This window comes from Micromys minutus, assembly GCF_963924665.1.
Source record: "Micromys minutus genome assembly, chromosome: 30".
Classification (NCBI taxonomy): Eukaryota; Metazoa; Chordata; class Mammalia; order Rodentia; family Muridae; genus Micromys; species Micromys minutus.
Genome location: NC_137965.1, coordinates 11,636,190 through 11,648,980, shown reverse-complemented (window position 1 = coordinate 11,648,980; position 12,791 = coordinate 11,636,190). Strand labels below are relative to the sequence as shown.

General features: G+C 44.9%; 1 protein-coding gene across 1 annotated transcript in view; it reads right to left on the bottom strand.

The window, feature by feature from the left end:
- UST (uronyl 2-sulfotransferase) overlaps positions 1–12,791 on the bottom strand; it is a gene marked incomplete at its 5' end in the record, with an annotated part of 252,690 nt that overhangs the window by 38,578 nt on the left and 201,321 nt on the right. Inside the window, 2 exons of the mRNA XM_080941680.1 lie at positions 379–536; positions 2,566–2,663. Of these exons, the coding sequence (XP_080797806.1) occupies positions 379–536; positions 2,566–2,663 (256 nt within the window). The remainder of the gene's footprint in view (positions 1–378; positions 537–2,565; positions 2,664–12,791) is intronic.

The following is a 12,791-nucleotide window of genomic DNA, read 5'->3' as shown; positions in this document are numbered from 1 at the left end:
AGTGCTTTGTCAATGGTGGTTGGGGCAGAGCTGCCCGAGATGGGGACACCACTGTTTGCATCTGGGAGCTCCAGGTGTGGGCATGTATCCCCATCCTCTGTTCACCCCAGGAACTCACTTGGGATAATCTGGTGGAGAATGTTGTGATGTTGTGAACTTCTGTTTTTTTAAGGAGAGGGACGTAGTCAGGATGCTAACTTTGGTGAGTCCCGGTTTTACCCCAAAGTTTGGGGTTTGGCATCAAAAGCAGATGCTTCTCTGTCTTTGAAAGCCTGGGAGACACGAGGTGTCACATTGTGTTTTCATCTCCCAAGTCCTAGTCAAAACTAGAAAGCCTTACACGGACCCTCCAGGGGAGAGGGCTTCCAGTGGCGTTACCTGGGTCCTTGTAGATGCTGAGCACGCCCTTGAAGTAATGAGGTAAGAATCTTTCCAGTAAAAGCAGCACGTCTTCCAGCTCCTCCAGAATCCCCACGAGCAGGAAATGTTCATTCACGTTCAACTTGGCCCGCTCCAGCGCCCATTCGCCGGGCTCCCTTGACAAGACAAGAAAAGATGCTTTACATGAAAGACCCGCTATGTGCAGCAACAACCCATGTAGCTAGTTCTAACACAGCGTTTTTAGAAACCTCCCCGGTTTCTCTAGCTGAGGCTTTTTTTTCATGTGCACAGGAGCCAGGGTCTTAGTATGTTTCTCTAAGTATTCAGTGAGGGACAAATATAGGCACAGACACTTAGGACCTAAGCACATGGCTAACATAGCTTTTAAAAAAATATCTATTTATTTTATGTACTTGAGTATACTATCACTCTTTTCAGACACACCAGAAGAGGGCATCGGATCCCAATACAGATGGTCGTGAGCCACCATGTGGTTGCTGGGAATTGAACTCAGGACCTCTGGAAGAGCAGTCAGTGCTCTTAACTGCTAAGCCCCCTCTCCAGCCCCCAGAATGGCTTTTTTAAAAATGAACAAACCAAGTAGAACAAATTTATGAAGTTAGAGTCACTGGCAATATGTTTGTAGATCAAAACTCCTGTTCAACAGCAACTGCTAGTCATGACATCCTTTCAAAGCATTAACATTGTTGCTTTTATTTGTTTAGGTTACAGAAGGGAAAGAGGGGCACTTCTTCACAGGCTCAGTTTGGAGGAATTTGAATGAGCCAAGATCACTTGAAACACCACCAATAGCAACCCTTACCTGCTGCACAGAACCGGGGTAAAGGGTCAACACGGTGATATTGGTGGGGGGGGGGGCGTGTAAGTACACTGTCCAAAGGTTAGGGAACAAAATGAGACCCACTTTAGGGGGTGTGAATCATACTCCTTGGAATAAACATCTCCAACATAATGAGAAAAGGAAGTAATTTAATCCTGAATCCTCTCAGCAGCAGACTGATAGACTGAATGATCCTGATCATCTATATAAGTATATGGGGAAAAGACGGCAAGAACCCAGCAGATTGATAATGCCTAGAATTTACATTGTAAATAGACTTTCATGCTTCAGTAAGCTAAGCAGAACAACAGTCCTAGTTAATCAGAAATGAGAACATATAAAAAAAAACCCGAGAATGTGTCACAGTTTAGAGTCAGCTATGCGCCCATGGCAGGAACACAAACCCCTTCTACTGGAGTAGATGTTTCCCCAAAGGCAGTTTAGTTCTGCCACATGGTGATTCATTGTTACAACCCTTTCTTTTCCAGGCTGCAGACATGCACTTAACCATACATCAGATTTCAGCCTAGGTTACTCCATTACCACCCATAGAAGGAATTAGGAATTGCTTGTGCCTACCCTGGGGTATGCTGCTGACCCCAGGAAGTCACTGTGTAAAGAAGTCTCTGTGTTCAAGCCAGGCCAGCTTGCTCATTAGAAAGCACTCACTTCTTTCTGTAGCAGTGGTTTTCAACCTTCCTAATGTTGTGGCCCTTTTAATACAGATCTTTATGTTGTAAACCCCCCCCCCCCCACAACCATAAAATTATTTTTGTTGCTACTTCATAACTATAATTTCCTTACTGTTATGAACTGTAATATAAATATCTGTATTTTCTGGTGGTCTTGGGCAACCCATGTAAAATGGTCAGTTGATCCCCCCACCCACAGAGGTCACAGCCCCCAGGCTGTGAACCACTGTTCTATGGTCTGTATCTCATCAGAGATACCATCAAACCTGAGTGTGTGTGTCCCGAGTGTTGGACCTGATGTCGCTTACCAGAGCAGAGATGGTGGTGGGTAACAATCAGCGTGGAGGAGCAGGCTGACCACCTGACTCTGGTCTGGACTGTCCGGTAGAGTGAGAGGAACAGCTGTGTCTTAGGTAGGTGAATGGATTTGGTGGGTGTTCCTGTCACATAGAGATATATAATCTTTTCTGTTGTTTGTGTCACAGAGCCTCATGCTTCCCGCATGACACTCAGAATGGCAAACAATGTTCCTGAAGAGCTATTGCAATCATGAACTAAATCCCCCAAGGCTGGGGGTGGCGGGGCTTCCTGCGGAGGATTTGCAGAGCGCCACCGTGGCAGTGGGCTTGCCCGGTATGGCTGCATGCTTACCTACATCTGGGGTGCTGTCCACAGAAATATGGAATGATGTAAAATAACCTGGGGTTGGAACACTCGGGGTAGTTTTCCAGAATACACTCATTGATGTCCTAGGAGAGAAGACACAGCAATGAAAAGCCTTGTGGTCTTGGCAGGGCTTTGATGAATGCCATAAACGCTTTTAAAAAATCAACACCATTTACTAGACACTCTTAGGCAGAGATTCACAGACTTCCTAAGAAAGCGTTCCCTTTGCTTCTCAGTATCTGTGTACACTGGCCAAGGTACCTGTATAGCCTGGGCAGGTCAGGGCTTGCCTACTTGGTTGAATACCCTGTATCCTCACCTCCTATAGGCTGGGACTTTTGGTTGGGTCCTATGCATTCGCAGGAAATGTCTCATTCTTGTGCTTCCCATTGGCTGGCTATCTGCCAGCCCACTGTCCATGAATGTTTATGGAATTAATCCAGTACGTTTTAATTCTTAATGAGTTTTGAGTTAACCACCTACCACTAAAGCTAACCCAACATAAGTGAGTTTCTTTATGTACGCATACATCCGACAATTATGAAGTCTCTAACGCTCTCATAAAGGGTTTCTCAATTTCAGAGAAGCTATACATATGTATATATATATATATATACACAGATACAGAAGACCACAGGTTTGGGAATGTAAGCATCTTATCACTTTCCAAGGTGCAGTGTGGTTCTCAGGTTTTCTCTTGCTTGAGGCTAGAGAAAACTTAGTGCTGATGGGTTCTGTCAGCACTAGAGGGGTTTGCAATAGTCACTGGTGGGACAGGAACTGAGTAGGTGTGGCTACATTAGCTCCCTACTGGAGCATAAGGGTGCAGATGCGGGGCTTTGGCTGCTTAATAAAAGGGGGGTGGGATGAGGGAGGAGCTAGTATGCTAAGGGGTCTCAGAAGGCCACATTCCTATAGGGGCTCCACAAACAACCCTGCAAGGTCAACCCATGGGAAATCATAAGTTTCTAGTTCCGAAAGTGCAGTTCACTAGGCTTCTTTTCTTAGATCAAGGCACATCCTGAGGGATTACAAGGGGTTCCATTTGAGGCCATTAGGCTGATGAATGTGCTCATTACAGACTTGCTAAAAAAATTCTTTGGAAGAAGTAAATAAGAGAGATGTCTCCGGCAGAGGGCCAAGGACAGCACTCAGTCCTCAGTACCCACTGTTCAAGGACACAGACAGAGATGCTTAAGACCTAGACCTTCGGGAATCAGATCCCGACCACACACACACACACACACACACACACACACACACACACACACACACACATTTAAATCTACATCTTCCATATGAGAGAAAGCATCGTGTAATTTTAAATTTTCTGAGCCAGGATCTCTGGTTCCATCCATTTTCTGGCAAATGGACTTTCTTAATTCTTCTTAATGGCTAAATAAAATGTGTGTGTGTGTGTGTGTGTGTGTGTGTGTGTGTGTGTGTGTGTACACATTTTCTTTACCCATTTATCCATTTCTGGATTTCTATATTACACAAGGCTGCATCTCTTGGTTACCGTAAGAACATAGATGTACCGGCAGAATACAGAATGACACTGCCTTCCATTCCTGTGGGTATCTGCCTGGGCATGGTGCTGGGCCGCAGGGCAGTGCTAATTTTAGTTTTCTGAGGAACTACACACTGACTTCTGCTGCGGCTATACCAGTGTGTGTTCCCATCGGCAGTGTGTGGACTTCCTCTTTCCCCTCATTCTAGCCAGCAACTGTTTTCTTTACGGCAGCCATTCTGACTAGGGTGGGGGTTGGGGGGCCGAGGGTTTTTTTTGTTCTATGCATGTAATATTTCTATGATAAATGCATGAGAGTGCTTTTTAAAAAAAAAAATTGTTAAAACTTACACCTAAAGTCTCTTTTTAAAAGGATTTACTTATGTATAAGTGTTCTATCTGCATGTACACTTACATGCCAGAAGAGGGCACTAGATCACATTACAGATAGTTGTGAGCCACCAGGTGGTTGCTGGGATTTGAACTCACGACCTTTGGAAGAGCAGTCAGTGCTCTCAACCAGTGAGCCATTTCTCCAGACCCCAAAGTTTTCTTTAATTTAGAGTGGGAAGATCTAAAACACAGACAAGTTGGTCTAACTTGTTCCCTCTGGACCTTGAATTCTATGCTCCTTGTAAAGTCCTTCCCTGCCTAAGGCGAGCACTTTTACAATGAGGTCTTCGGCACAGGACTTGACTTCACTAAAAACCTACAGCCTTAGGGAAATGGAGAAAATACTTCAAAGAGTGCACTGAGGATCCCTGGTGATTCTTTCCACACTCAGAGCTGTAAGAACCTAACCTACCTGGAGTTTATCCTAAACAAATTGTATAAGCATTTAGTTTAGAAGCCCAACAAACACCCCACCCCCAAATGGCTTATATATTTTTGTTGATTATAGTTTTGGTAATTAGAAGAAAATCTGAGTTCTAGTCTCAGGTCTTCAATAGCTGTGTATCCTTAACAAAATGATGATGTCCCTAAGCCCATTTTTCTCATTCGTGGGACATGGTGGGCAGATGTGCCTGGTCCCCTTAACCAGGTTCTGTGTGGCAAAGAACTTGAAAAGGTGGTTATTCGTTGGCTAAAAAACATCACATGTAAATAAGTGCCCTCACTCAGCATTTTCCATCTATACATTTCCACCTCTTATAGAAGACTGTTTCGGGAAAGTGCTGGTGTTAGTAGACCTCACTACAGCTCCTGTAGGTACCACTTGCTAGTAGTGAGGTGTTGGGCAAATAGTTATGTCTCACAGGCTCAAGTTACTCATCTGTAAAATGGGAACAATATTTGCCCCACACACACTCAAGTAAGATTAGAAGGCATATATGCCCTTTATTTTATCTACCTTCAGTGTTGGGGTTGACACCTCCCACACACAAAGAGCTGGGGTGCATATGCTACATACCAAAGTGGATCTGGCCTCCAGGTTATTGAAGCATCCCTCAGTCCCTTCTGGTTGCTGGGCATAGATGGCCTACCCTACCCTGAACTTTCTCCCCAGGCAATGGCTTCTCCCCGCCCCCCAGAAGGTCTTCCTATAATGTAGACATTTTCGTCTGCCCTACCCCCTTTCCCTGTGCATGGTTTTTTTCTCTTCCCCCTTTCATCTGTCCCATCCCTATGGTAACTCCCCTTGTTCTTTAGGAGCAGTGAACTAGCTCTGAGAGCAGCTTCCCAAATAAACTTGCTTTATTATATATTCCAATCTTACTTGAATCAACTCATTTCACCTGTAAGAGAAATAACTTATTGTAGCTCTTTCTCATACAGCATCTTACGTTTTAGCTCACCCGGATTCCTTCTTCCTTCAGGGTTGTGTATAAGTTATGTATAAGTTATGCACAGTTTTAAAACAATGACTTCTGCCAACCCAGAGAAAACAGGAAGAAAAATATGGAAGTATGAAATGCATAATTTGTGTTTTGTGAGAGAAAAAAAAAAAAAGCAATTGGCTGGAAACAAGCTAATAACATTAACCTCCCCCACAACTGCCTATCTTTTGACTTTCAGCTCAGCTTATTTCCCATATGAAAGCCTCAAGACCATGTAGATTTAAAAAAAAAAATCCCAGTACAGATTTAAGAGAGATTGGGAGTGGATCTTCCCACTCTAAAATTACAGTGAAGGACATGCAGAAGGAAGATTTCTTATACAAGCCGTGTTAGAAGCGGAAAGGGAGGAACTGTGGAGCCCATTCACCAAGGCATTAAAGCATTCTTGACCCATAGGTGGACAATGGCAGCCAGAGTACACATTTGGTAAGCTAGTCAATTTAGGTAAGTGGAATGAATCTGATCTAAGCTAAGTTTTATTGCAAACACTGCTTCATAAGCCTTTTATTTCAAACCTTACCCCCTTCCACCCAAAAGAAAGAAAGAAAGAAAGAAAGAAAGAAAGAAAGAAAGAAAGAAAGAAAGAAAGGAAGGAAGGAGTACCACTCCCCTCGCTAACATCCCTGATTGTCTTAGTTATTAGGGTTTTACAGCTGTGAACAGACACTATGACTAAGGCAAGTCATATAAAGGACAACATTTCATTGGGGCTGGCTTACAGGTTCAGAGGCTTAGTCCATTATCACCAAGATGGGAGGATGGCAGCATCTAGGCAGACATGGTGCAGGCAGAGCTGAGAGTTCTACATCTTCATCTAAAGGCTGCTAGGAGAAGACTTTCTTCTAGGTAGCTAAGAAGAGGATCTTAAGCCCATGCCCACACCTACTCCAACATGGCCACACCCTCTAATAGTGCCACTCCCTGGGCCAAGCATATACAAACCATCACAATGATGGAGTGGATCTTTGTCACCTTACCCTGTGCATGTCACACTCCAAAGGCATGTAGAGATCCTACACTCTTATCAGCTTCCTCTCCTGACTCCCACCTACAGAAATGGACTCTTAGGTGGGGATGACCTCATAAATTAATGCATGCACACTAAGAGATCTGAATCAGTGGGACTCTGGGATGTACTTTCATTGATTCAACAAAATGGCAACAACGTGGGGAAGGAAGCGAAGATATCTAGCACTTTAGTCATAAGAGCCTGTGGCATGAATGAGATGTATTCTGAGAAGTTTACATTTTTTATCTTGTTAAATGAATGAAGTTCGGGGAAATCAGGCAGTAAATTCTATTGCTTCTGGAATATTTAGCCAGGGCCACGGAACCCTCTCCAATTCTATGGCTAAAACTCGGTCTGAAAATAAGAGACCTAAGACCACTAAAACAAGTCGAGCATACAGAGGGGTCAGTGTGGCTGGGTGAAGGCAGGACACCAGGGTCCCTGCCTCCATAAGATAGGGGATTATCTTTTGCTCAGATCTATCAATTGGGCACCGCATAACACCTTATCTGATGTAAAGGTTCAAAATCTGAAAATCTCTAGCCAACAAACTAGCAGAAGCTAAAGATCATTTGGTCATTCATGGGACCTATCTCTGCATCTCATGTCTGCCCAGCGCCTGGTGCAATATGATCCTGTTTTACAGCTTGTGCCTGGACTTCTGCCGTAGAAGTCTTCATTGTACCCCTGGCTCCTCTAGATCTCAACCTGTGTATCATGACCCCTTTAGGAAGTCAAATGACCCTTTCCTGGGAGTCAGATATCAGATAATCTGCCTATCAGATACATTACATATACATCACAACTCCTAATGGTAGTAAAACTACACTTATGAGGTAGCAACCCCAATAATTTTATGGTTGAGGGTCACCACACACAAAGAACTCCACTAAAGGGTCGCAGCATTAGGGAGGCTGGGAACCGCTGCTGTAGATTCTAGAAGAGGGGTTTTCACTTCTGTCAGCTCTTCCTTTTTGCCTTCCAGGATAGGAACAGATTCATGTCCCTGAATATCAAGTCTATCACCAGGCTTGGTTAACAGCATAAACTCTTGAAATGGCCATCTCCTGGGTTCTGGGTGTTTGCCGGACACCGTTGACCTCACACTGTGTATTTATATCTTAACTCGCCAACAACATACTATGTCTGCGGCAGTGTGGACATTAGGCTCTTGAGTTCCACCCCAGGACCGCCCTCTCCCTCTACCTGTGAGAGCAGGTGAAGTACCATCTTATTAACCTGAGCCATGACTCCTCACTCTTAGGATTACAGTGTGTCTCATGGGGGTGGGGGGGGGGGAAGAACAGCAACAACACCAAGTACAGGATTATCTTCTTTTTCCTTCCTAGGAGAAGTACAGGCTGTCGGGGGTTCTGTTATTCCCACCTAACCTCTCATGAGTGAGGCATCGCCTAACCCCAGTTAACAGAGTGAGGAATGGCTTCCTTCCACATCCAATAGTGTGGAGAGTTGTATAGCATCCATCGAATCCCAAGAGTCATGAAAAATCTGGGTGTGGTGATACATGCTCTCAGACCTGGAAGGCAGGGACAAAGGGTTCCTGGGTATTTGATGGCCAGCTAGTTTAGCCTACTGGGGAGCTCCAGTGGCTGAGAAAAATATGGTTCAGAGCAATTGAGGAAGACACCTGATATTGACCTCTGACCTTAGTGAGCATACACACTAGTGTCCTATCCCAACATGTATGCACACACACACACACACACACACACACACACACACACACACACACACACAAACATTGCATCTTTTATTTAAAAGAAATTTAAGGTCCAGTAAGATGGTTTAGTATGTGTGCCTGGCTGACAGTCTGAGTTTAATTCCTTAGAACCCGTGAATGGTGAAAAGAAAGGATCAACTCCAAATGTTACCCTCTGACCTCCACATGTACACCTCAAACCCCAACCACCCCTCCCACCCTTCTTCCCCCCTCCCTTTCTTATATATACACACAGTCACACAGCAGATCACACATGCAGATAATTACAATTTCGGTCTATAATGTCACTAATGCATATTTCTAGTGAGGTATATTCACTCTTTGGCTATTTCAGTTGCTGTTACTGTGATTGAACAGAGACCCTTTGAGTCTATAAAAAGCTAGAGACCTCAACCTGGCCTTGAGAGAGGTGCAATGCCGACAGGTGGGGTGCTAAACTGGCTTTCCTAACTGACCTCTCAGAATCTTCAAGAATGCTACCTGCCAGTTCCAAGTGTTGTTCCAGGCTCGGGGGTAGGAAGGGCAACCAGGTATGTAGACGTTTGCCAGCCAATGTGGTTATTTTATTAGGCAAATCAGTGTCTACAGATTCTAGTCTAAACCCACTGGTCCCGACCCAGTTTTGTACAAACATTTTCAAAGGTAAAGTGGAATACATTAGCAGCCACTAAATCTTATAATTATAGTGATTTTGGCTAATAATCCCTTTCCTCCTGCATGTGTCTCAAACATTCATACAAAGAATGTCTTGAAACAGAGGTCAGCCCTGGCGGGAGTTACTTATAAAACCATTCGATACTTTTTACCAAGTGGGATACTGAAGGACCTCCCTCAGACAAGAAATGTCTTGGCAAAAACATGGGAGGCATAAGTTTTACAGAATCATAAAATGGAAGGACTGAATTTAGGAACTGGTTGAAAGAATGCTAAGCAAAAAGAGATTTAAGCTGGCCCTGGTGGCAAAGGCCTCTACTCTCAGCTATGTTGAAGGGTGTGAGGCAGGTCCCAAGTTCAAAGCTTGCCTGGGCTACAGACTAAGTTGAAGCCTGGGTAACTTACTGAGACCTTGTCTCGAAATAGAAGGTAAAAAGAGGGTTGGGATACAGCCCAGCATTGGAGTGCTTGTCTAGTTCCTGAGGCCTCTGGTCAGTACTAATATTGACTTCCTATAGGCCATAAAATGTGTAGTCTGTGGCCCATTTTAAATGGGAACTCTATTTCTCCTGGTCCTGCCTCTCTCTTCCTCCTGATCATTTCTCTCCATCTTCTGTTCTTCCTTAGTGGTTCTGTGGTCCTTCTAGATCCCTGAGCCCTTAGTCCAGAACCATTTGTTAGTACTTCTCAGCCTACAGATGGGAACAAGGAGCAGAACGTATACCTGTCCTGAAGCAGCAAACAGCTCCGCCCCTAGCTTCAAGTCTGAGGCACTGTCCTTCATCTCCCGAGGCCTTGGCTTCTTAAGCCCACAGCTGCAGGCAGCCTGTGTTGCTCCGTTTCTCTAGAGGCCAGAAGTGCAGGTTCCTGCTAGGGCCTGGTCTGACATCAGCGCCTCTATCCTTTACCCATAAACCCATTCCTGGTAGCCACTCACATTCTGGTTCTTCCCCAGAGCGGAATGGCTTCACCGCTGCTCACCATGTTGCTATTGGTCCATGACAGGCGGCAACCTTGGTTGTTATTCCTTTGGGCTTCCTCTTTGACACTCTACTTATTCCTGTGATACGTTTGGGAGCCGAGGGAGTGAAGAGTCAGCCTACCACGGGCTGTGTGACTCCAGTGAGGTCTGCTGAGGGAGCTTTGCTCAGCGTGGACACAGGTGACCCTAGCTCTGTGAAGCACAACCTTATGCCAAAGCCTCATGCACACTGATTGAAATGGAGTCATTTTGCTCCAGAACACTTAAGCCAGACACCAGTGTGATTCTGGCCATTCTTTCCATAGGTGCTGTGCACACTCACACCACAGGAGTGATTTTTGAGCTTCCAGTCACTTCCACCGGGTTGTAAAAAAGCTGCAATTGCCTGAAGCATGCCAGGGATACCGACATTTTTATCAAGTCTGCTCTCGGCAGTTCATTACACGGTCTAAATTTCTAGACAGCACTTTCTTCTCTCCGTGTGAATAATCCACACCCAGTGCCAGACAAGCACTTTTATTGAAGTCGTCTTTGGAGATGATGACATTTTTATTTGAATTGAGCTCTCCACTTAGGAAGTCACCGTGGGGATCTGGTCACCTGATAAAAGCTTGCAGATGATTGTTACCGACTTTCAAATAAACAACATCATAAAAATTTCAGGAGCAAAGTAAAGCCCAGCATATAACTACAATACATGTGAGAGCCCCGAAAGAAAGAACTACTTCAACGACAGCACAGGTGAAGGCATAGTTCTGGTAGTATTTGAACAACTGAAAAGGTACAGGCTGATCTATAATCCGCCCTCCGCGGAAAGAGGCAAATTTCAGACTTGGGCTCCATTTAGGGGGGAAATGGCTGGGATTATGCACCTTAGCTGTCTGGGACTCTAATCCAGAGAAGCCCAGAGAGAACAAAATGACTCAACTCCTGCCACCCGCAGTTATATGATCCTTGCTACTGCTCCCAAGGCATGTGCCCCACCCCCACCCCCGGGTGGGGGCTCCAGTGTCCTACTGCCAAGGATTCTCTGGCTGCTTCTGTCTGTGGAGGGTAGAAGTGATTTCTCTTGGAAACACACAGTCCAGAGGGACAGCTGTCCTATACAAAGTCATACTTTGATGCTAATAAAACCTTTAAGATAAACAGGGGGTCAGGTTTATAGAGTCCCACTTACCCACTTCTTTGTGTAGTCCTACAGAAAACAGGCAAAAGGGTTACGGAATAATTTCATGAATGGACCGCCCCTGGATTCCATGGACTCTGCCACTGGATGGAGAATTTCCCATTAAAAAACAAAACAGAACAACAACAAAACCCAGTGGAAGGGTGTTGAGACCTTCTGGTACCACGTCTAGGAATTTGGAAGGTGGGCTCTGGTAAGAATCTCAGAAGCAGTGGCGGGGGGTCGGGAGGGAGGGCTTTGCTTATTACGTTGCTGAATTACTACCTAATGTGATCTCTTTACTTACTACTTAATTACTATTAAATAATCTCCTTGTTTCCTATTTCACTTGATGACTTTGTCTTTGATCTAAGAACTGACCATGTGTTTTGAATGGACCTAGAATGATATAAAAGCAGACACGCTAAAGCTGCTTCAGCCTCAGCACTGGCTGGACTCGTGTTATTTTGCTTTTTCTCTTCTTCAATCCTTACTCTCTCCCCTTGAGTCCTGATTGACTGACTGGGCTGGCTTGGTCAGACATGCATTTTAAGAGGCTGGGAAGATGGCTCAGTGGCAAAGGGTTTACTATATAAGCACAGGGAGCCAGGTTTGCATCCCTAGGACTCACGTAAAGAACCAGATACTATGGTCTCTAAGTCCAGCACTGGATGGGAGTGGGCAGAGGCGCATTGTCCAGCCAGCCCAGTGAGAACAGAGAGCTCCAGGTTCAGTGAGAGATCCTGTCTCAAAAACTAAGGAAGAAGAGTGACAGAAAAACACCTGAGATATATATGATATGAAAAGTATATATGTTTTATATATATATATATATATGCACATGGATGAGATAGCACACCTGCACACACACACCACAGGTGTGCATACACATACATACACTCACAAAGAAGGGGCACACTTTAACCCTTGAGTGTGCGCTCTCCAATACCAGAAAGGCGAAGGTGCTTGTAGACTTTAGAGCAGAGACCAAAAGGACAAGGGCAGCTCAGTTTCAAAGTGGAAAGAAGCACATTTTTGGCCTCTCATCATTTCTCTGGTTAAGAGAAGTTCCTAGGTTTGGGCAAGCCTCGGCACAGGGTAGTCTTTGCTGGAGATGGTACTGACCAGAACAAGGGAGCTCAAACAGAATCACTCTCCCAGCAGGAAATTTACTGAGTGTAAGAATGGCTGGAATTTCTGGGGGTGTGGGGGGGGAGACAAGTGTGTTCTTGAATACCATAAAAGTTATTTATGGCCCCTCTGGGTCCCACAAGTTTCTGAAAGCCACAGACATTGTCTTAGCATCATAGCA